The sequence below is a fragment of the Squalius cephalus genome (assembly GCF_949319135.1).
Source record: "Squalius cephalus genome assembly, chromosome: 14".
Taxonomy (NCBI): Eukaryota; Metazoa; Chordata; class Actinopteri; order Cypriniformes; family Leuciscidae; genus Squalius; species Squalius cephalus.
Window position 1 is genome coordinate 20,332,926 of NC_137135.1, and position 20,850 is coordinate 20,353,775.

General features: G+C 38.0%; 1 protein-coding gene across 4 annotated transcripts in view; it reads right to left on the reverse strand.

The window, feature by feature from the left end:
- Positions 1-2,618: 2,618 nt before the first annotated feature.
- Positions 2,619-20,850, reverse strand: part of atp11c (ATPase phospholipid transporting 11C (ATP11C blood group)) — a 58,736-nt gene continuing 40,504 nt past the window's right edge. The window contains exons 7-31 of one of the 4 annotated variants that reach the window (XM_079893272.1): positions 20,692-20,780; positions 19,885-19,935; positions 19,453-19,517; positions 19,292-19,373; positions 18,655-18,805; positions 18,181-18,378; positions 17,652-17,813; positions 15,984-16,171; positions 15,821-15,892; positions 15,554-15,627; positions 14,877-14,980; positions 14,583-14,764; positions 14,228-14,494; positions 13,668-13,845; positions 13,459-13,561; positions 12,757-12,902; positions 12,600-12,659; positions 12,067-12,194; positions 11,847-11,982; positions 11,487-11,552; positions 11,287-11,390; positions 10,683-10,839; positions 6,432-6,540; positions 4,763-4,794; positions 2,619-3,983 (exon numbers count right to left, since the gene is read on the reverse strand). In XM_079893272.1, coding sequence (XP_079749398.1) covers positions 6,436-6,540; positions 10,683-10,839; positions 11,287-11,390; positions 11,487-11,552; positions 11,847-11,982; positions 12,067-12,194; positions 12,600-12,659; positions 12,757-12,902; positions 13,459-13,561; positions 13,668-13,845; positions 14,228-14,494; positions 14,583-14,764; positions 14,877-14,980; positions 15,554-15,627; positions 15,821-15,892; positions 15,984-16,171; positions 17,652-17,813; positions 18,181-18,378; positions 18,655-18,805; positions 19,292-19,373; positions 19,453-19,517; positions 19,885-19,935; positions 20,692-20,780 — 2,868 coding nt within the window. In that variant the 3' untranslated portion in view covers positions 2,619-3,983; positions 4,763-4,794; positions 6,432-6,435. Of the gene's footprint in view, positions 3,984-4,762; positions 4,795-6,431; positions 6,541-8,346; positions 8,438-10,682; positions 10,840-11,286; positions 11,391-11,486; positions 11,553-11,846; positions 11,983-12,066; positions 12,195-12,599; positions 12,660-12,756; positions 12,903-13,458; positions 13,562-13,667; positions 13,846-14,227; positions 14,495-14,582; positions 14,765-14,876; positions 14,981-15,553; positions 15,628-15,820; positions 15,893-15,983; positions 16,172-17,651; positions 17,814-18,180; positions 18,379-18,654; positions 18,806-19,291; positions 19,374-19,452; positions 19,518-19,884; positions 19,936-20,691; positions 20,781-20,850 lie in introns of all 4 variants that reach the window. The other 3 variants (XM_079893273.1, XM_079893274.1, XM_079893275.1) reach the window with 3 other exon arrangements.

The window sequence follows — 20,850 nt, forward strand, 5'->3', positions numbered from 1 at the left end:
AGGATCTCTGCATGCTGTATTACACCCATTCTCAGCCTTACAAGCACACACACACACACACACACACACACACACAGGCTGTTCTGAATATCACTATTGACAGCAAAACTATTTTTTCTTCCAAGACTAAGAAGTTTCATTGTTCAGAATACAGAAAAGCATGACGTGTGGGAAAATTGCACAAAGACAAACAGCTACATGAATAAGAGGCATTGTTGACAAAGAACACACTATGTTTCTACAACCACATCCTATGTCCATGAGAGACTGCTGATTTGAAATAGCATATGGCATTACAATCTTTATTTATTTTACGCATCCTCTGCAATTGTTGGAGAGTAGGAGAGATTAACTTTAACATCTGAAGACAAATAAAGGACAATACAAGTTATCACTCTTTTTTTATTAAAACTTCCACTTTTACTCATGAACATTTTTAGTATTTTAGGTAGAAATGTATGAATGTATAAATATATCATTATTATTAAGATATCAGTATTTATTACACAGATCTGTGGAATACTTGATTCTGATTGGTCAATCACGCCATCCAGTGGTATGTTATTTCCCGATAACAAGATAACAGGCTCATCCGGGTTACTGAAGTCAGCAGCGCTATACGCTTTGGAACGTTTTTTCTTTTTGTGTTTGGTGAGTTAATCAAATATATATATAAATATTTTGTGTAGTTATTTAATTACGTCACTCAGTATCGTGGACTCGCTCTCTCGTTTCATACAAACACAGCTGCTGCCATTTTGCGACTATTGTTTTGTACACCGTTGGATTATACAAACAGATAACAAACAGGTACGATTTTAAAAGTTAAATCTCAAAACAATATCAAAATCAATATCCCCATAATTATTTATGTAGCGAAATGCTGTGTAATAAGTGGTATGACTGTACCTTATCCCTTAAATGTCCGTCTCTTATTATTTACTTATGTGGCAAGTAGCCGTGTAATAACTGGGATAATGTGCATCCAGCCGGTTATCATCTCAGAATAAACCCCTTCAAGCTGATGCAAGACCTGATCACCCTGTCTGGGTTTATTCTGAGATAACAACCGGCTGGATGCACATTGTCCCATACATATTCTTGTAAACTTCAACATAAAACCTTAATGTTTATGAATAAAAGTTGAAGTTCACACATATTATATATATATATAATATCTCCTATTATTATTATTTATTAAGATATAATTATATCCATATACAAAAACATCATCACATCAGGCCCTGTAACTGGTTAGCATTTCTTTAAAATTTAAATCATTTTTAGCTTGTTTTGTCCAATAACGAGTCTCTATGGCATCATGACACATTAATTTTTAAACAAATAAATAATATAATGTGGTATAATTTACTTTGAAGCCCTGCAAATTGCATGTTTAATTAAACAAGCAGCTGTTTAAAAAAACAGTAAAAACAAGAACAACTGAACTCAACATATCAGAGAAATCCTAGGCAAAAAAGATAAAGCGTCAAACACAAATGTCTTCTTTCAAAACAGCTTTTATTTGAGAAAAGTTTGAAACAGACTGGTCTTGAGAGGTACATTCAGATCAGCTGGAGCCTGAGGGACATGATGGAGGGAGCAGGGCTGACCGAGTTAGTGCCTGACTCATTTCACAGCAACACACCTCAGCCCTGCCTCACGCTCCACAATCAGGCTGCCTTTTTTTCTGCTTTATTTTTTTTTTTTACTTTTTCTTTTTCTTACAAAAAGTGGCTCAAAAAGTTTCATTAAAAATACAATCAAATAATTTCATATATATTTATATATATTCAGGCAACATGAGAATCCAAGAATTATCATAAGCTTTGAAAATAGCATCTCTGAAGTAATTTAAAGGTCTGTTTGGAAATTTCAAACATTGCAGGCAAGTTCCATTTACCCCTCTTAAACTGAGCTGAACAAACACATGAATGTCTTCATCTTGGTGAGTGTGTATGTGCTCACCAGGGTTCAGTCCAGTGGTGGCATTAGTGGTCACACATGCACAGAGAGAGAGAGAGAGAGAGAGAGAAAAAAGGGGCTCACGCTGGATTAATGTTCACACTAAAACATCACCCCAACTGGCCTTACATGTCTAGTTAATAAGCAAATAGAGCTCTGATATATTTTCTCTGGAAAGCTAATTCATGATGTAATCAGAAATGAAAAGAAGGCCTGGTGGTTACGCTGGGCTGTGATACAGCTGGATTAAGCCCGGCCCAAATTTTGGAGCTGAGCTTAAGATGCTTAGCATCATGACACAGTCAGAGGTCTAACACACACCACTTTCCCTTGGATAATCCACACACACTTGAAGATAGTTGAAGCTGGAATGGGGGCATTTTTCATATGGCATTGTTTTAAGAGAAACACAATCGAGAAACACACTGGCTCTTCTAACACCCATTTTGGGCTACAAGCAGAAAGAACAATGGAATAGATCGCTCATATTAAAGGGAGACAGAGATTTCAGCTGCATTAACACCATTTAGGATCTATCGGACTGATCTCTGATCAGAGAAAGAGCCCAGAGCTGCTGGTCTGCAGGTTCTGCTCAGGCTTACAATATATAGAAACCCAATCTGTTCAACAGCGGATTGCACAGAAAAAAAAAAAAAAAAATCAAATGGCACAAGCTGATAATGATTAATTTAAGAGAAGGAAATTCATCTGACAAAAATATAACATTTATGAGTACAATTACAAGGTACAATAAATATGTAAAAAAAGAATCACATAGTCAAGAATAAAATAATTCAATTATAATATAAACTGTGATGAAATCATGGCACGTAGAATATGGAATGTATTAAGAAGTGAAGAAAGTAGAATGAAGATCCATTCGCTCCTAACCACTAGGGGGCAAACATGGGCTTACCCTTTAAAGTGATTCATTCAGTAACCTCAAAACAGTGAAATGCATGCATGTGGACGTGAAAGTGCGTTTTTGAGTTCTGGCCTGGTATTTAGAGCTGACACATTGCTCAACAGTGAAGCTCACTCCGAAAATACACAATTAACTTTGCTTTGAGGACTTATCTTAGCATGTGCCGTTACCACGGATAAATCACCTTCAAGGAAAAACTGAAGAGAGATGGTCGGCCGCTTTTCTTTTTTTTTTTTTTTTTTTGGCATCAAGCAAGAATTTCCACTTTTCACCAGTACATTTCTTACATCTATAATCCAACTGTAAACTGATCCCCGTTTCAACAAAGAGTAACATTGAAAACTGTGAAAGTACGTTTAGCACGATTTTTCACACCCGCACGTACATGTACAGAGTTGTTGGGCACCGTGGGATATCCCAGAACTCCATGTGGTTGAACAAACAGCAAGTTGTTGAAAGGCAGCTTTTATACCCATAGGGTCAGTGCCCTCAGTGCAGCATCTTAGAGAGAGCTCACATTTAGGGATCTCAAACAGCTACATATCACAAAACTCTAAACTATGATCTGGGATTGTGATCACACCTGTTAACCGATCACAAAAGGGGCCAACTGTCTGCTAACAAAGTAAAGAAAACTAGAGAGCATGTTGACGAAGGAAAGGGGTATTTATAGGACTTTTTTGGGGGTCATGCAAGAGAGCCAATAAGGAATGAACCAGGGTCGGTACATTCTGCAGCAGTTGAGCGCTACGGACAACTTCTCCAGCGACACATTTATCACAATACGGGTGGATATGAGAATATGGCAGTAGGGCAGGGCAGAAAACGTAGTGAAAAGAGTTCTCGTGGAATCGTTCTGGGATGAGAGGCTTTGAGAGAAGTGAAAGGACATGACAGAAAAGGTGGAAAGAGGACTGCTGGTCTGAGCAGTTTAAGGTGGTTCCATTGTCACGTTTCATTTAAACAGGCAGGAGGAAGGGCAGCGACCCTGGAAGATGCGAGGGTCCCATCAGTAGTCTTAACCCAAAGCTGTCCGTGCCCATCAGTAGCGCTCCATCAGATGCTTATAGGAGAGGGGTGTGACAGCAGCCATCTGTGGTGTACACAACAACAACAAAAATCACCACTGCGCACAAAACTGTTTAGCACATAATTAACAAAGTATTTAACAGGTGAAGAGGATAGATCTTATTAAAGTCTGAATAGCAACAATGTGTCGATCTCTTATTTGACTGATTTATCAAATATAACCAACCCAAACACATAAACCCAGACAATTCTGTACACAATACCAACCCTAAATCAAATCAAACTGATCTGCACCAATGAACCATCCTAATCACAGGAGGATCTGGTTGTCAGGAATGATTCACTCATATTATATTAGTCCAAATAAAACGCGGATTTGAATCCTGGTTTATGGAACGTCCTGGATTTAAAACAAGTCCTCTATGTCTCAGATGCTGTCAATTACCACAGACATTAAACGGGCAACGCACCGCTGGCAAAATGGGTTTTTAATTAAACTTGACTGTGAAATCGATGTTACATGACAAGCAAAAATAGAGTAAAAGGGCTGTGGCATTATCTTTTGCTGAAAAACTTTCATACCTATAATTCACTTTTGATTTTGCATTTACAAATGCATTAGCAGCTACCAATAGAAGTCTATAATTTACATTTATCTTCCATACAAATGTGTTATTTGTCCTATAAAGTGGCCAAAATTGTTCAACGAATTGTCAGATGAATTTTTGGTAATGCATTACTGGCGTAATTCCTTTGGATGGATTTGTCGGTGAACGTAGATGCTATCCAAGATCAATTTGTGTTGAACCCAGAACATTCCTTAGATCATATTGAGCACTTTACCTGTCTGTGTAAGTTGAAGTTTCCTGTGACAGCTGAGAAGAACAGAAGAGCAAGTTTAATGCTGGTGAGTACTTCCTATCTACAGCCTCACCAATAACATCACAAATTTGACCCCAAAACCTTCAGGCACAGGCGAACATGCAAAACACCCATATCGGCATGCAGAATGCGAAGCATTAATGCAGGGGAACAATCACCGGAACCAAAATAATGTCCCACAAAGGTTAGACAGCCAACTTCGATAGTCACAAAAAAATGTAAATAAAAAGAATCCAAACTACAAACTACCACACAAAATACCCAACACAGCAAAAGACACGATAAGACCAACATGACACTGCGGTTTCATTTCAATGTATTAAAGTATTGCACAAAACAACCACACTCATGTTGTCATTCACACACATATAAATGAGGTTAACCAGAACAACACGACAGATAACTGGTTTAGTCAGTTAATACGGACCCAATCACAGGTTACTTGAGGAGCACATGCAAAGCATAATGAGGGGCGGAGCTTCCCCTGGTAGGCTGAAAGGATCATTTAATATTCATTCATTCATTTTTCTTCCCCTTCTGCTTGTTTATTTTTTATTCCCTACAGCCAACAGTACTGCACTGCAGTCTATTATTATAATTATAGTAGCGTCACTTATTAAATACATACGTTTATTAGGTATATGAAAATACTACAGGGTCATATGTCCTGTAACTCTTGATCCTTTTTAATATAAAATGCAACAGCAGGATTTTCAAAAGTAAAAATCACATTAAAAATCTCCATAGAGAAAATATTACATTACCTTGTTTCATTGCAAAATTCCTGGTAAAGTAAGACACTATAAACAATCCTGAACCAATTCCAAATCAGAGAAGTCTGTTAGGAAATGTGAACAGGGCTGTTATTCTTTCAGGCTTGTAGAGGCTAGCAAAGTAATGCAAGCTATCTACCTGGCTTTTTAATACTAGTTGGTATGGGATTTTTGTGGTGTTAAAGCATAAAAGACATTAGTGATTTATCCAATAAGAAAACACAGTTACACTTTATTTTAAGGTGTCTTTGTTACACTGTAATTGTACTGTGAAGTACTGAGCAATAATAATAAACTACATGTACTTACTATAGGGTTAGGATTTGGTTTAAGGTTAGTTGCATGTAATTATAGTAACTACATGTAACAATGACACTGTAAAATAAAGTGTTACCGAAAACAAATTAGTCGCAAAGTTGAATTTGTATGTCTTTTTCACATTTTCAAATACTTTTTGCATCAATTCAAATGTTGTAATTGTAATCGTCAATCTCAGAGCTGGATAGTTTAGTTCAAGAAATTTTAAACATCTAAGGTGCAGAATTTTTAAATCTCTATGGAGAAAATCAATGGGGATGTACTTGTGGAACACAAAGTGGGCAGTCACTGTTGAGCTGTAGTGTGTTCTTTTGCTTAAGTCAAAGACTAAATGTCTTTTCAGCCAACCGATGTGAGTTCATCCTGGGGTAGGGAGAATTTCCACAGCAGAATTCGGAGGAAATTAAAAGGATCCCACAGAGGGGGCCCGACTGAACCCAAGGGGAGGAACTGCACCGACTACGAGGCAAATCCCTTGTGGATGACTAGGGTCAGGCACTCAATTGGGGCTCTGATTGTAAAAGTCTGGGGTCTTGTACCTGTTCATTTGACAGAATTGGACTCGTCTGAAAAGGTTCTCATGAGCAGGGGTCTGGCTGAAGACTGAGAGGAATGGCTGCCCCCAACATTCGACTGACCCGGCTTTTTCTGAAAGGGGGTGGTGAAAGACACTTGAACACGATGGATCGGACACACACATACCCACTCAAACACACAACTGCGGTACAGTAAATCCTTTAAAAATAAGACAAAACATGGTGAATGATGTTTATAACGATGAGATTTCATATTTGAGGGCACAATAACGTGTTTATAGTTTCCATACAGATTAACTTTCATGGAAGAATTCACAATGGCCATTTCTCTAACATAATCCCTTTTTTGACCCATACAAAAGTCAGCCAACACTCAAAGAAACTCACAATATAAACCCACCAAGAGATGGTTTCCGATTCCAGTTCCTTAATGATTCAGTTAACAATTATTATTTGTATATTTTTAAAGTAGTGCTAAATAATTGATCCTAACTACACTACCGTATAAAAATGTAAACGTAAAAGTAAAATTTTGTTTTTCAAAGAAAATCATACTTATTAAAGTGACTTAAGACATTTATAATGTTATAACAGATTTGTATTTAAAATAAATTCTGTTCTTTTGAACTTTGCATTCATCAAAGCCTCAAAGATTTTTTTTACCATAGTTTCCACCAAAATATTAAGCTGCAGAAGTCTTTTCAACACTGATAATAACAAATTCTGAAGGATCATGTATCACTGAAGACTGGAGTAATGATGCTGAAAATTCAGCTTAACCAATCAAAGGAATACATTACAAACAGTTATTTAAATTGTAATAAAATTTCACAGTATTACAGTTTTTACTGTATTCTTCAGAGACTTCTTAAAAAAAAAACTTTTAAAAATTCTTACAGACCCCAAACTTTTGAACGGGAGTGTATATTATATATATATATATATATATATATATATATATATATATATATATATATATATATATATATATATATATATATATATATATATATATATATATATACAAATACAATATTTGGGTAACATTCTAATTGGAACCCATAGAGGCAATGTAGACCAATGAGTCTCATTTGAGCGCCACTCTTGACTAATTCAAGAACCGGTGTTGCCCTTGGACCACGAAGCCATTCTATTGTACTGTATTTAGCGCCTAATTTCAAATTATAAAAATAGAATAAAAAAAGAAAGAAATAATAATCGGATTATGGTGTATTTATGTTTAATTATGATCATATTTTAATGACTGTATTGCCTTTTAAATTGCATATCGCATTATATAGCATGAATATATATAAAATGATAAAAAAAAAATGCCCCTTTCTTCGCTGTTCTTCCGTATTTTTTTTTTTTTTTGATCCCCAACACTAACAAGACAAACACTCTCTCTCACATACACACAAGATCTCACTTTGAATCAAGCAGCCCAAATGCACCCATAAAGTCAGTGGTTTGGGTGGGGAGTGGAGTAGTTTGGGCAGAGCACGCATGCAGGAAACCCTGTATCTTTGTGTGCTGCATTCTCCTGGCTGAGCATGCAGAGACAGCAGGCACCTGGAACAGGCAGCTGAAGGAATCCCCATCATACCCTGCAGCCCTTACAGATGCACACTGAGGACCACCCAACAGCGCGGCTCAGCTTTTGGGGACAATTCTTGCACAATGCCTCAAGACAAACACCCGCTCAAAAAACTGCCACCACGATACACCGTTTGACTCACAATCCAAACCCAGAACCCATGACAAACACATTTGAGCTAGCGAAGAACACCACCTTACAAAGAGGGAGCAGAGACAAACGGGTGGAGAGACGGCAGGCAGGACACTGAAGATACAGACAGGCAACCCAAAGGAGGAGGGACAGTGAGACAAAAAGCAGAAGAGGAACAGGCAGAGAGACCTCAGTCACTCCAGGAAAAGCTGTGAGTGCTAGCAGTCTGCGACAGCATGAAGATAGTGGATGTCCCAGAGGAAGGAAGACGTCGTTTCATCTATGGTACAGCACACAGGTGGGCAAGAGACCAAAGAGGAAGATCATGGGTAAGAAAGGGTGGGAGTAAAGTTATGGAGGTAGAGATAGAGAAACAAGAGAAATGTGGTAGACACGCAATTAAATATGCAAGTGAAAAGCTCCAGTAACTAGAACACTGACTATGTGCTGTTTGATACAGCAGAAAGTTGACCAGCTCAGCATGAATAAGTATCTATAAAACAGACTAACTCTCCTGGTGGAAATTGATTGCCACATAAATCACATAATACATTTATGGTCCGAAGAATAGAATATTAAACTATCAGGAATTTTAATAATTTTAAAAAAAAAAATCATACACTACCATTCAAAAGTCTGGGGTTAGTAAGATTTTGTTTTAATGTTTTCGAAAGAGACTCTTATGTTGACTCTTGTGAAATTGTGATTGTGAAATCAAAACATTGCTTTTTGAAAAATATGAATATGTTTTAAATTTAATTCATTTCTGTAAAGGCAAAGTTGAATTTTCAGCATCATTACACATGATCCTTCTGAAATCATTCTAATATGATTATTTGCTGCTAAAGAAGCATTTCTTATTTTTATTAACAACAGTTGTGCTGCCTAATATTTTTGTGGAAACAGTGATATATTTTTTTCAGGATTATTTGATGTACAGTAAGTTTAAATAAACAGTTATACTTAAAATAGATTTTTTTAACATTATAAATGCATCTAAATAAATATTAACTTTCAAAAAAATGTACTGCCCCCAAACTTTTGAACGGTAGTGTAGATTCTGAATTAATGAGCTGCATTTGTATTTGTAGTAAAATGCAAATAAACACACCTGTGACCGCATGTTCTATATTAATGAGCATAGTTGTTTAATTTTCATTAATTTTCAATAACAGCTGACGGTGTGACTAAGTTCAGCAGAGCTTGACTTTAAGCCAGCATCACTGCTCATTTGCATAATGTCTGAACTGCAAATACTTTTCACAGCATTTTCAACAAGCTGCAGTCATTAATAAAAAATTGCTTTACAATGTATTAATAGAGTGTAATAGAGTAATTATGTTTTTTCTTATTCATGTTTTCAGTCTTTCTACGGACCTGTAATACAAATTAGCTTGTGAAATAACCTCTACACACAATGTATCGTTTCACATTTTACAAGTTACATTGGTCAATAAAGACCATGTTTCTCATCTAACAGAGTTCATTAGGCTATAATTATAAAAAACATTTTTAAAGTTGACAATTGAATAATTGACATCATTATCACATTGACATCAATGACACAAAATTTCTCCCCGTTAGCCATTTTAATTGACATGTGGCATTCTTGGAAGGGAAACGACACCTACCTGTGAGGAAACAGGGGGCAGATGAGCACCGTATGCTCATCTCTGGCCTGAAAGGCTGCTTAATTAGTGTCACAAACATTAGCGACTCCCTACAGCGGGTGCTCACTTCCTTTAAATAATTCAAATTACTGGAGGGGTCTAATTATTGTTTATAGATTCTAACTGTGGTACATGTTAGCTGGTTGGGTAGCCACTGACAAAAGCACAGAGTGATGCAAGTATTTATGTCAGAGTGATACATGGGACAAAAAGCTACAGGAGAGTAGGAGAGGACATCGAAGAAGAGTGATAGTAACAATTAGACTGATTGACTTCCTGTCTGTTTGACCAACCCCAACAATCCAAACTGTTCAGAGCTTTGAAACAAGGCAAGAGTTCTGTTAGGAAAAAAGTCAATGGAGTAATTCATGACAGTCAGGGGAAGTAAGGAAAAGAGACACTTGAGAAGTGACAGAGTTTAAGAATAATAATAAAAATAAAATAAAAAGTAAGGTCCTAAAAGGTAAAATAAGGCTGGGGATACAGGGGATTATTAAATATGACTGCGTGTCCTAAACAGGTGTGACGTGATAAAGCAACAAATGACACAAACCATCTCTCTACCGTCAATCAGAATTTATGTGCTAACCAGCCATGACCGCACCAAGCAACAGTGCATTTTGCCTGCCTACACAGGTCCTAAAATCCTGGTCAACATAACTGTGAATTAAACATCAAATATCTTCAAATTGGCCATGACTGTGTCACGTCATGCCTGGTTAGGACACGGTGGAAGATGAAAGAAGAACAGAAGAGAAGGTAAATCAGGAAGAATAAGGGAGAATAGGATGGAAATGGTAGAAATTAAGAGTTGAGGAAGTCCGAGAGGAGTAAAAATGGGAGGGAGAAGTATACCTGTCGTGAATGGGGGCCTCTGGGCTTGCGGAGGACCACCAAAAGGAGCTCTGGCAGCAGACTGAGGAGAATGAGGATGATGATAACCAGCCAGGCAGACACTGAACTTAGCATGTTAGCAAACACAAAGTACAAACGCTGCTGCTTCAAAAACGGCCTAGAAAAAAGGAGAGCGAGAAAACAAGGGCGTTAGACAAGTTAACTCATGCGATTAAACGTAGGTTAATTTAATTTAGCTTTCCTGATAATTATATTTGCTTCATTCTACAATCAGAGCTGTACAGTGGAGCCGCAGCACAAAACCGCAATCTGTAGTCTGAATTATCAGTAAAGATATCCACTCTTTAACAATTCAAGATGTTGAAGTTATTTGCATCCTTTTTAACTACAAATATAATATCAGCTTAAAAAGTGAAAAGTTCTCTAATGACGTGTGCACAGGCGCGAGGGCTGGGTAATTATCCCTCCCCTCCTGCAACCTGTCACTCACATTAGATTTGCAGCAATTAGCAAACGACAACGATACAATGAATTCCTGATGGACAAAATCAAGCGTGCCCTTAATAGAGAAGAAAGGACTTTGGAGACTTTAACGTTTCCTCACCATATGATGCCTCCCCAGAAGAAACTGAAGAAAACATAGAAGGCCAATGAGCCCCAGATCACAAAATGGTTGATCCACGTCCAGTGCCGCGTGTCTAAAGCCAGCTGGGAGAGGGGAAACAGTCAGTCTCTGACAAATGAAGATCTGAGATACTTCTTTTATAGTTTAGAAGTTTGAGATGTACTAATCAAGCCGCCAACCTTCAATGTCACAGTGAAAACAAGGACTGTAAAGACAATTGTTCCATAAGACCAGTTTCCGAAGACCTGTAAAAGGAAGGAGTAAATCAAATGCAGTCCCCGCTTTTTCATTCATACAGTTTTTAAAGACACCATTAAATCACGGAATATTGTAGTATTATTCATTATTTATTTAAACACTATAGCAAACCACAGCAATCCAACAAGCCAATCAATTCCCGATAGACAAAATCAAGTCCCACCCAAAATTTTGTTCGAGAAGCCATTTCACGCGGATATAGTATGTCACAATAGAGTATAGTATGTCACTATTGCGGCACCTGTTTCATGCCCAATTTTAAAAAGCAAACCAGCTCTAACCTGCCCATTATCCTGCAGTGCTGGATTGCTGAACAGGAAACGAACACCAAAGAAGAACATGAGACCCTGAAAAATTCCTAATACTGTCCAGTAGAGGAAGGGGCGCCAGCGTAACATGGCATTTTTGGCTATTTGTCTGTAAGAAGGATAAAAACACAGTACATCAGCAACAGCATGGTACAAATGAAATAATCAGAAGAGTTGCAGTGCAGACGGGCACCTGTAGAGGGTGGCATTGTCCAGCAGAACCTCGATGGACATATGCTGTTCCAGCAGGCTGTAGGCCAGAATGGGCATGGAGGTGAAGCAGATGTTGTACATCGTCAGATAGGCTGCGTCGTACAGGGGCTGGGAAGGGGAGCGAGGGAAAGGACGGGGGCACCGGGGAGGTTAATACCACAATAAGGACATCACACATATGCACACAATCTGACTGTGTGGCCACATGCAATGGTCGCTTAATATACAAAACACATGCTGGAAAATGTGATATCAAGATCCATTAGAACAATAACAGGAAACCACAGCTGAGAATTGGTTAAGAGCTGTTTCTAATTTTTATCGATTGCATAAGTGACAGGGCAATACTACAGGAGAAAGAAGGAAAAAGATGGGACACAACTGATATATATAAATATCAGTTCAAAAAGGGCAGAGAGAAATGCAGAGGAAAGACGCAAAGTCAAGAGCAGAGGCAGAGGAGAGGGACCTGCTGGGACGTAGTCTTCTAACAGGTCCTTTATTTGTACATACCTGCTGAGAGTATCCACAGAAAAACTGGTAAAGGAACTGAGGTAATATGAAGCAAAGATTCTAAGGGAGAGAAGAGAAAAAAGGTTTAAAAGAGTCACTAAAATAACTACCTTTATATTTATAGATTGAAACACGGGTCACTGGATGCCAGATGTACCTTATAAAAGAAGTACTGGACAAGATGAGCAATGCGCACATAGTAGAGATGCCCATGAGCCAGCAAAAGCTTCTTTAAGTGCTTGAGTTTAGGGATGGCATAATCACTGTTCCTCACAGCTTGACGACCCTCCTTTCCTTTAACACCTGAACACACAATAGAACAAACAACACCATCACATTCCATCGCCAAAACAAATAAAAATAAATCCTAAGCAAGATATGTACACTTTAATAATGTACACTTACCATTCAAAAGTTTAGAGTCGGTAGGATTGGATTACGTTTTTGGAAGAAATCTCTTATACTAACTAAGGCTGCATTTATTTGATCAAAAAATAATTATAGTACAACAATTTAAAGTAACTGTTTTCTATTTGAACATATTTTAAAATATAATTTATCCCTGTGATGGAAAAGCAGAATTTTCAGCATCATTACTCCAGTCTTCATTGTCTCATGATCCTTCAAAAATCATTCTAATATGGCAATTTAGTGCTCAAGAAACACTTATTAATATTTTCCAAATTGAAAAAAGTTGTGCTGCTTTATATTTTTGTGGAAACTGTGATTTATTTATTTTTTAGGATTCTTAGCATTTATTTGACATCCAAATCTTCTGTGTCTTGCTGAATAAAAGTATTCTTTCAGAGTATTTCTTTAAAACACATGTTGTTTACATGTATGCACAATGAGATCTCACCAATGCCCACGTGTGCCTCAAGAATCATGCTAACATCATTGGCCCCATCGCCAATGGAGAGAGTGATTGGGGAACCTTTGGAGTTCTTCACCATCTTCACGATCTAAAGTGAGTAAAAGAGAACTTTAGCCAACTAATTCATAAAGTATAAGCGCATTTAATTATAGGCACCATAAAGAGATGCCAAAGTGTCAGCCTGCAGGTGTGACCTGAGCTTTCTGCAGGGGTGCCATGCGGCAGCAGAGGACGGCAGTGCTGTTCTGGCAGATCTGCAGAAAGAGGTTCCTGTACAGGCAGGCATCTGCATCACGGGGTGGGTTCATCAACAACGACAGCGTAGCACCATCTATGATGAAGCCGTACTCCTGGTTTGATGTAGACCAACTCCTGTGGTACAAAAATGACAGTAAATTAGGTAATTAAATACACCCATATTAAAATTCTGGCTGATACGATAAGCCTATAATTATGCTCATGTTATGACTGAGACCTGATAAATGGCAGATACTAAAACTCTATACAATTTTGTCAAAATTCAAAACAATTGTCTTAAATGCTACAAGTGAATTTAGGCATCATAACTTTACAAAGTTAGTTCAATACCATATTTCTTATTACATTTATTCATGTTTTTAAACATCCAATTAGATGAGCGTTAGGTGACACGTAGTCAAAAATGTAAAAATAGGGAAAATTAGTATAAATTCAATATAGGCAGGTATATTCAATATTATTCACTAAAAAGCCAGTAAGAGGTCAAGGGTCTGACCTGGTGACCCCAGCTTTGACAGGTGGGGCGTCCTGCACTGCTCTTCTATGGTAGTCCCGTAACAACTCAAGAAGTTTTTCCTCGCGCTTTGTCCTCCCATCCTCCAGTGTCCGCACAGTCAGTTCCAGTAGCTCCGTACCCCTCTGGAACAGGCGGCAGGCATAGCAGGTGGACTTGGCCGTCTCCATTTTGTCCCCCGTCAGCACCCAAACTTTTATCCCTGCACCCTGCAAGGCCTCCATGGTCTCCGCTGCCTCTTCCTGAAGTCTGGGATGCAATATGTTAAGATGTTAAGCTATCCAGGGTTTCTCTTTGAGACAAAAACATGGCGTAAATAGCCATTTAGGTCACCAACCGGTCCTCTACAGCGGTCGCTCCAATCAAACTCATGCCCGTCTCCACTTGGTTATAAATGGCCATGAGTTTCTCCTCCCTGTCCTGAAGAGCCAGTCTCGCCTCCCTCAGCCCAGTGTCTGCCACGGCATACTCCTCAGCGCTCAGCTGCTTAAAGGCTACACACAGTGTACGGTAACCCTCCTGATGAGCGAAAACACACAATTTTTTTCAATATTTAAAAAGTCAATATGATCATAACATCCTTGAAAATGAAAGACACTGCAATACATTAACATTCTGTAATCTACTGTACCGTTGCATTTCGTTCAACGTGCAACCGAATCCTTTCCACCTCCTCTGGTTTGACTCTTGGGAAGATGGAGGAATCGGCTCCCTTACAGAAAAGCAGCGTCTCCCCTAAATAAACAGTAGAAGACAGGTGAGAGACATTCAGAGTTACAGATTACAACATAAACTTGCTTCTTACATCATCTGCAAAACTCACAACCACAATGCTAAGATGTTCTGTGGAGTTGCTAAGTGGTTGTGGTGTTCTGAACAGTCAGAGACTGTTTGCATAAATTATATATTTTTTTAACTTAACAACTCATTCTGATGTGATAATACGTAGCATTTTAACTGTGACAGAAAAAAAACGGGGAAAAAATGAGAAATAAATTAAATAAAGAATTTAAAAAAAATCTAACTAATACATTTTTTTTGTGTAGCTATTGGTTGATAAAGGGAAGAAAGACAATTTCAAGCTGTATTTGGGTTCCAGCTTCAATGCAAACCTATGGCATTTTCCTGCTCAGTCCATCTACTACTGATCTCTAAAAAGGTCACTTCACCTCAAGTCACATGGTTTAAGTTATCATTCATGTCAACAGCAGAAATGGTGCAGGACAAGTTATGCAATTCAAATCTCTAACCCTGCATATGAGCAATAGCAAAAGCCTTAGCAAGCATCACTAATGATCTCTAGCTCACCTGATTTGGTCTGCACGATGACGCTCATTCTCCGTCGGACTGGGTCAAAGTTTAAGACATGGAGCAATTTATACCTGAAAAGTTAGATAAATAATATGTAGAAATATGCTAAACTAATAATAATAATAATAATGCGTAGCTATGCAAATCTTCCTTGCATCTAATTATATATCGCTCCAGGTTTAAAAACATCCATGGGTGTAAGAACTGAAGAAGTATATTAGAAATAATATTGTGTTTGATGAGACGTCAATGATCATAACTTACTCCTCTATATCATTTTGCCTATTCTTGATCTTCATGTTCTTACTCTCCAAACCAAGAAAGGTGAAGCCATATCTAAACAGAATAAAAGTTATGTCAGTAAGTGCCAGCGATCCCACCATTATCAGCCACAAGAAGAAATAAAAACTGCATATCATGGTCCCACCTCATGGCTCCTTTGACCAGTGCGATCTCATCAGGAGAAGATGCGATGAAACATCTTTCCTCCTCCGGCTGGGGAAACATCCCATCAACACCATCAACTTGGTCCCCAGGAGTTTCCTCCGCTCCGTCCTCCTTGACCTGCACCGTGTGGCACAGGCACAGGGCCCGCAGAAACAACTCCTCTTTCTCCTAGCAGACAGAAAAATAACAAGCTGCTTATGAACATGCATATTTGTGCATGTTTACTTCAATACTTGGAAAAACTTCAAGTACCTTTAAACATGAAAGCTAGTTGGTAAATAATTGAATAATTTAGCTTTCACCATTGTTTTCATTTCATTTGTTAATATTTATAATATAATATATAATTATTATATTATTATACCATTCAAAAGTTTAGGATCAAACTTGATGAACACAAGAGAAAAAAAAAATCTTACTGACCCAAAAAATTTTAACGGTAGTGTTAATGTAATGTAATTAATGTAATTAACTTTTTAACCCTTTAAACCCAAAGAATTTTTTTTATTAAATTCACATAATTAAATTACTAAGCAGAGTCTGAACTTTGATTAACTCCAAAGTAGTGCTGAGTAATTTGCTGATAAATAAAAAAAATTGTTTTCATAATTTATGAAATATTTTTTGTATTATGTACTGCAATGTGATAAAATCATCATGCTGCTCAGATAGTCATGTGTCATACGTCATTTGAAAGGTCTCACGGAGTCGAATACAACAAGCATGACTAGTTTGGGCTTTGACGAAACTTTAGATCCAACACTTAGATATAAAGATATTATATTTTGTGTATGTCTGGAAACAACAATTTAAAAAATGTCTTCCAGGTGTCAAGGGCTGAACAAAACAGCTACCTTGGTTCCAAACACTGTAACTTTTGAGTATGCTATCACCACAAAATTGGATCTATATGCAGCTCGCAAGTAGGGGAACTTCACCAAAAAAAGAATTGTCCTCCTACCTTATTTCCTTCCTGAGTTATTGCATGTCAAATAAGAAAGATATGTAAAATTTCCATTGAGCACACTTTTTTTTGTCTTTTATCAGCAGTTTCTCAGCATGAAAATGCCCAAATGAAATGAAAATTTATATTTACTAAACGTTTTCTATCAAACGATACCTACCTTTTGACTCTCTTTGCTACAGTTTTGGAGTTATGACTCTTTACTTTGGTATATGTCACAACTTGTCACAATATGTCACAAGGACTTAAAGGGTTAAATAAAGGTAGTTCAATAACATTAGTTCATCAAAATTGGTAGAGAACCGTAAAAATTTCACTGGTATTGGTACTGAATGCTAAAATTTTGGTATTGTGACAACCCTAGTATACAGATCATATGCACAACAAACTAACAAGGGCAAGGAGAAAGAGGAAGTGCTCTCAAAAGACCATCCGTTTATGGAGCATATTAGTGTATTATAAAAAAGGAGTTAATCTACATAACTTAAGTCCTAAAAAAGCCTGCCAACACAAACATATGATGTTTACTGCCTTTGTGTTTATATCTCAGCCTCAGAGGATTCATAATTTAAAAGGTTTGCAGTCAGTTTACATACTGAGGTGAACACATTCAACAACACGATCCGTAAGTGTAAAATCAATCCCATCTGAGGTCCTTTGGGTCTCAGAATGAGTGTAACTCACCAGTCCAGCCTTCTGCTGCAGTTTACTCACAGGCCCGTCCGTCACAGTGAAGCCGTCCAGCTCGTCTCTGTGTCCGTACTGGAAGCCGTCTATACAGCACTCGATGAACTCCATGTTGTTCTGGGTCAGTGTGCCCGTCTTGTCTGTGAATACATATTCCACCTGCAGGGTGCAGACAAATGTTGACCTTACCAATTATAAATCCAGGCAATAAAGCACTCCTTTCCAAATTAACAGAGTCCAACGATAAGAACGGACAATTAATTTGTGACAAAACCAGTCTGCTTGCATAAATCAGTTTAACGAAGCATGGCCTGTAATTTAGAGCAATCATCTGCATAACCAGCCAAGGATGATCTATGACCTCACTGCCAATGGAAGAGCCAGGGACAGCTCAGATTATGTTCATGTCATGATTTACTTTCATTTGGCCGTTCAGACTAAAACACATTTACATATTATATATAGAATTTTTTTTTTTTTTTTTTTTTTTTTGAGTCAGATATGCCACAGTAACCCTGTGTCTAACCTGGCCAAGTTCCTCATTGAGGTCCGAAGTGTTGACGAGCGCGCCCTCTTGGATCTCCGGGTCAAAGAAGTCTTTATCCCAAGTGATAAAGAAAGAGCCCAGGAATTTCTGCATCTCCACAGTGACGTACATGGACACGGGGATTATAAAGTTGAAAAGGACCATGAAGGAGAGGAAGTCTGTAAACATCTTCACATACTGAAATAAAGACAGAAAACCTGCATTCAGTCTCTTCAAAGCCCAATATAATGTCTGGAACAGCAAAGAAACATGGAGATTAAACATAAAGCTATTTCCTAATTATGATGTATTAAGTATGATCTGTGTAAAAGCTGACCACAGCCACCAGAGACCAGATTAGCTTGTAATTTATATTAATTGCATCAAGAATGACTGATGATATAGAGGGAGTTGCTAATTGATTCATGCAATCATGTTAAAATCAGTCAGATGTGAAATCCACAGACTGCTCACCATATTAGTGTCTTTCTCCTTCTGCGTTTTCTGGTTGTACCACGGCTCATCCTGACCGTCTTTGCTCTGCCATACGTACTTTAGTGTAGTGCACACCACAGCTTTACTGATGAGGATACACAGATACACCAACAGAAAGGCATTGATGGATCTGGAAAAAAAAAAAAGAGGAAACGCATATCATATGTACTTAATCATGTAACCACACATAAACACATCAAAATAAGATGCTAAAATACTTCTTTTGCATATTTTTTTTTTTTTACTATTTATTTTATTTATTATGCAGTTGCTGTCAATATTCTTATTATAGGAGATACATAAATAAATACAATCTGCATAAAGATAATTAAATATATTTTGGTTATATAAACTCTGGAAAACAATTTATTCAATTAAGTTCTGATTCATATTATCTTGATTCACTCGAATTTTTAACTAATGTTACAATTAATGGTTAAGATTGGAGACACTATTTTCACATTAACCAAAAAAAAAAAAAACAGACAGATTAAAAGATCGATATTAGGATTTACAATCAATATTGGAGCATTAAAAAGAACTTTGCTAATAATCCGAAAATCAATATTTTGAACCTTACTGCACACTGGGGTATAAAACTGCTCTCATCACTCACTTTTCAACAGCTGATCGTTTCTGAGATTTGCCCTGGTAGTTAAGCGCCATCTTTGTCTCCATGCCTGTGTATACTGCGACACCTTTAAAAGAAAAGGCAATGAAGAGTGATTCGGGTGAATATAATTTGTCGACGTCAAATTAAATGGTGCCGGGACCTACCATTAATCTTCTTGGTGTTTTTCAATGTAGCACCTTTGAGGAGAAGGTTCTCTGGGCCCAAAGATCTAAATTAAACCATAAAAACGAACAATTATGTCAATAAAGACACATTCTGGCATCCAATCCCACATTAAAGTGGCTCCTAATGAGCAGCATTGCTGGAAGTATGTAGGCAAGTTTGGCCTAGCCCGCTCTTGTGAAGGACACGGCATAGAGACTCATAAAAACATTTCAAACGGCCCAGTGACAAATGGAAGAGCGTGCAGGGCTTGAAAAGTTGCCAGGCCGGCTTTACTTTAATGCTGCTATGGCGTTACGGGTCGATGGAATAATGATCAGAGGCTAATGCAAAGGGAAAAGACAGAGCTGGAGTGGTTATGAGGTACTGTGGGATATAGTGGGCCCATGGGATCAGACCAAAGACAGTCTCACCTTACTGCTGGCTCCTGGTCCGCCTTGTAAATGTGCATTCGGCCAACAAACCTGCAGAAAAGCAAACAAGCTACAGTTAAGCAGGCTTATATATGTTCTCTCAAATACAAACATACAGAAAAAGGTTGAACGATTGCGCAGACGTAACATGAATATAATCAAGACTACTTGATGAGGTCAACCTGAAAACATTCATCAGCCACGGGCCACGGCGGCAAATTACCGACGCCATCATGCACATGCATTAGCGTTTATTTTGTATAGACTCCTTCCCCATTATAGAGGCTTGATGATAATATCTGTATTCCAATACAGTACACTATGCAAATAAGCCCTGTACGAAGTGAACCATTTACAAGGAAGATGCTCATTGGTGATGACCCAACAGTCTGGCATACTGGCAACAGCCCTTTGAAGTTTTTTTTTTTTTTTAGAGACTGAATTTTAGCAGGCGACATCTGGTGCTCTAGAAATCAGAAATGCAAATGTTCTTCCACCTAAAGAGGCTATAAAGAGATGTGCTTAGTGATAGGGGGCGCTGGAGTCAAAAAACTGCTATTACAGTTGGACTGCCTCTCTGAACTTGCAGATTGTGTTTGTTTCAAGGTCTGTTTGTTCTTATTACTCAAGCGGAGAGGCCAGATAGTGTTTGACTGTTCCACACTGTTAGCTGCTGATCTGAAATCAAACTGGATCCAACATGTTACAAAAAAGGTTTTCTTGCAGTCCGCTCACAATGCCTCATGTTTTGGTGGCAGTGAAAAGATTTCTGTTAGGTTTGTGTTTGTGCTATCAAGGTATTCATACTTGTAGAGGTCAGGCTGGGGTTGTTCACACTCAATGGTGGCAGAGAGAGCCTGCAGGTCCTTCTCTGTGTCTGGCACTGTGTAGTGTGTCTGAGGGAAAGACAGGCGAATTAGTATTCCAGGTCGCGTTGAACACACAAATGCACACGGATGGAAGAGG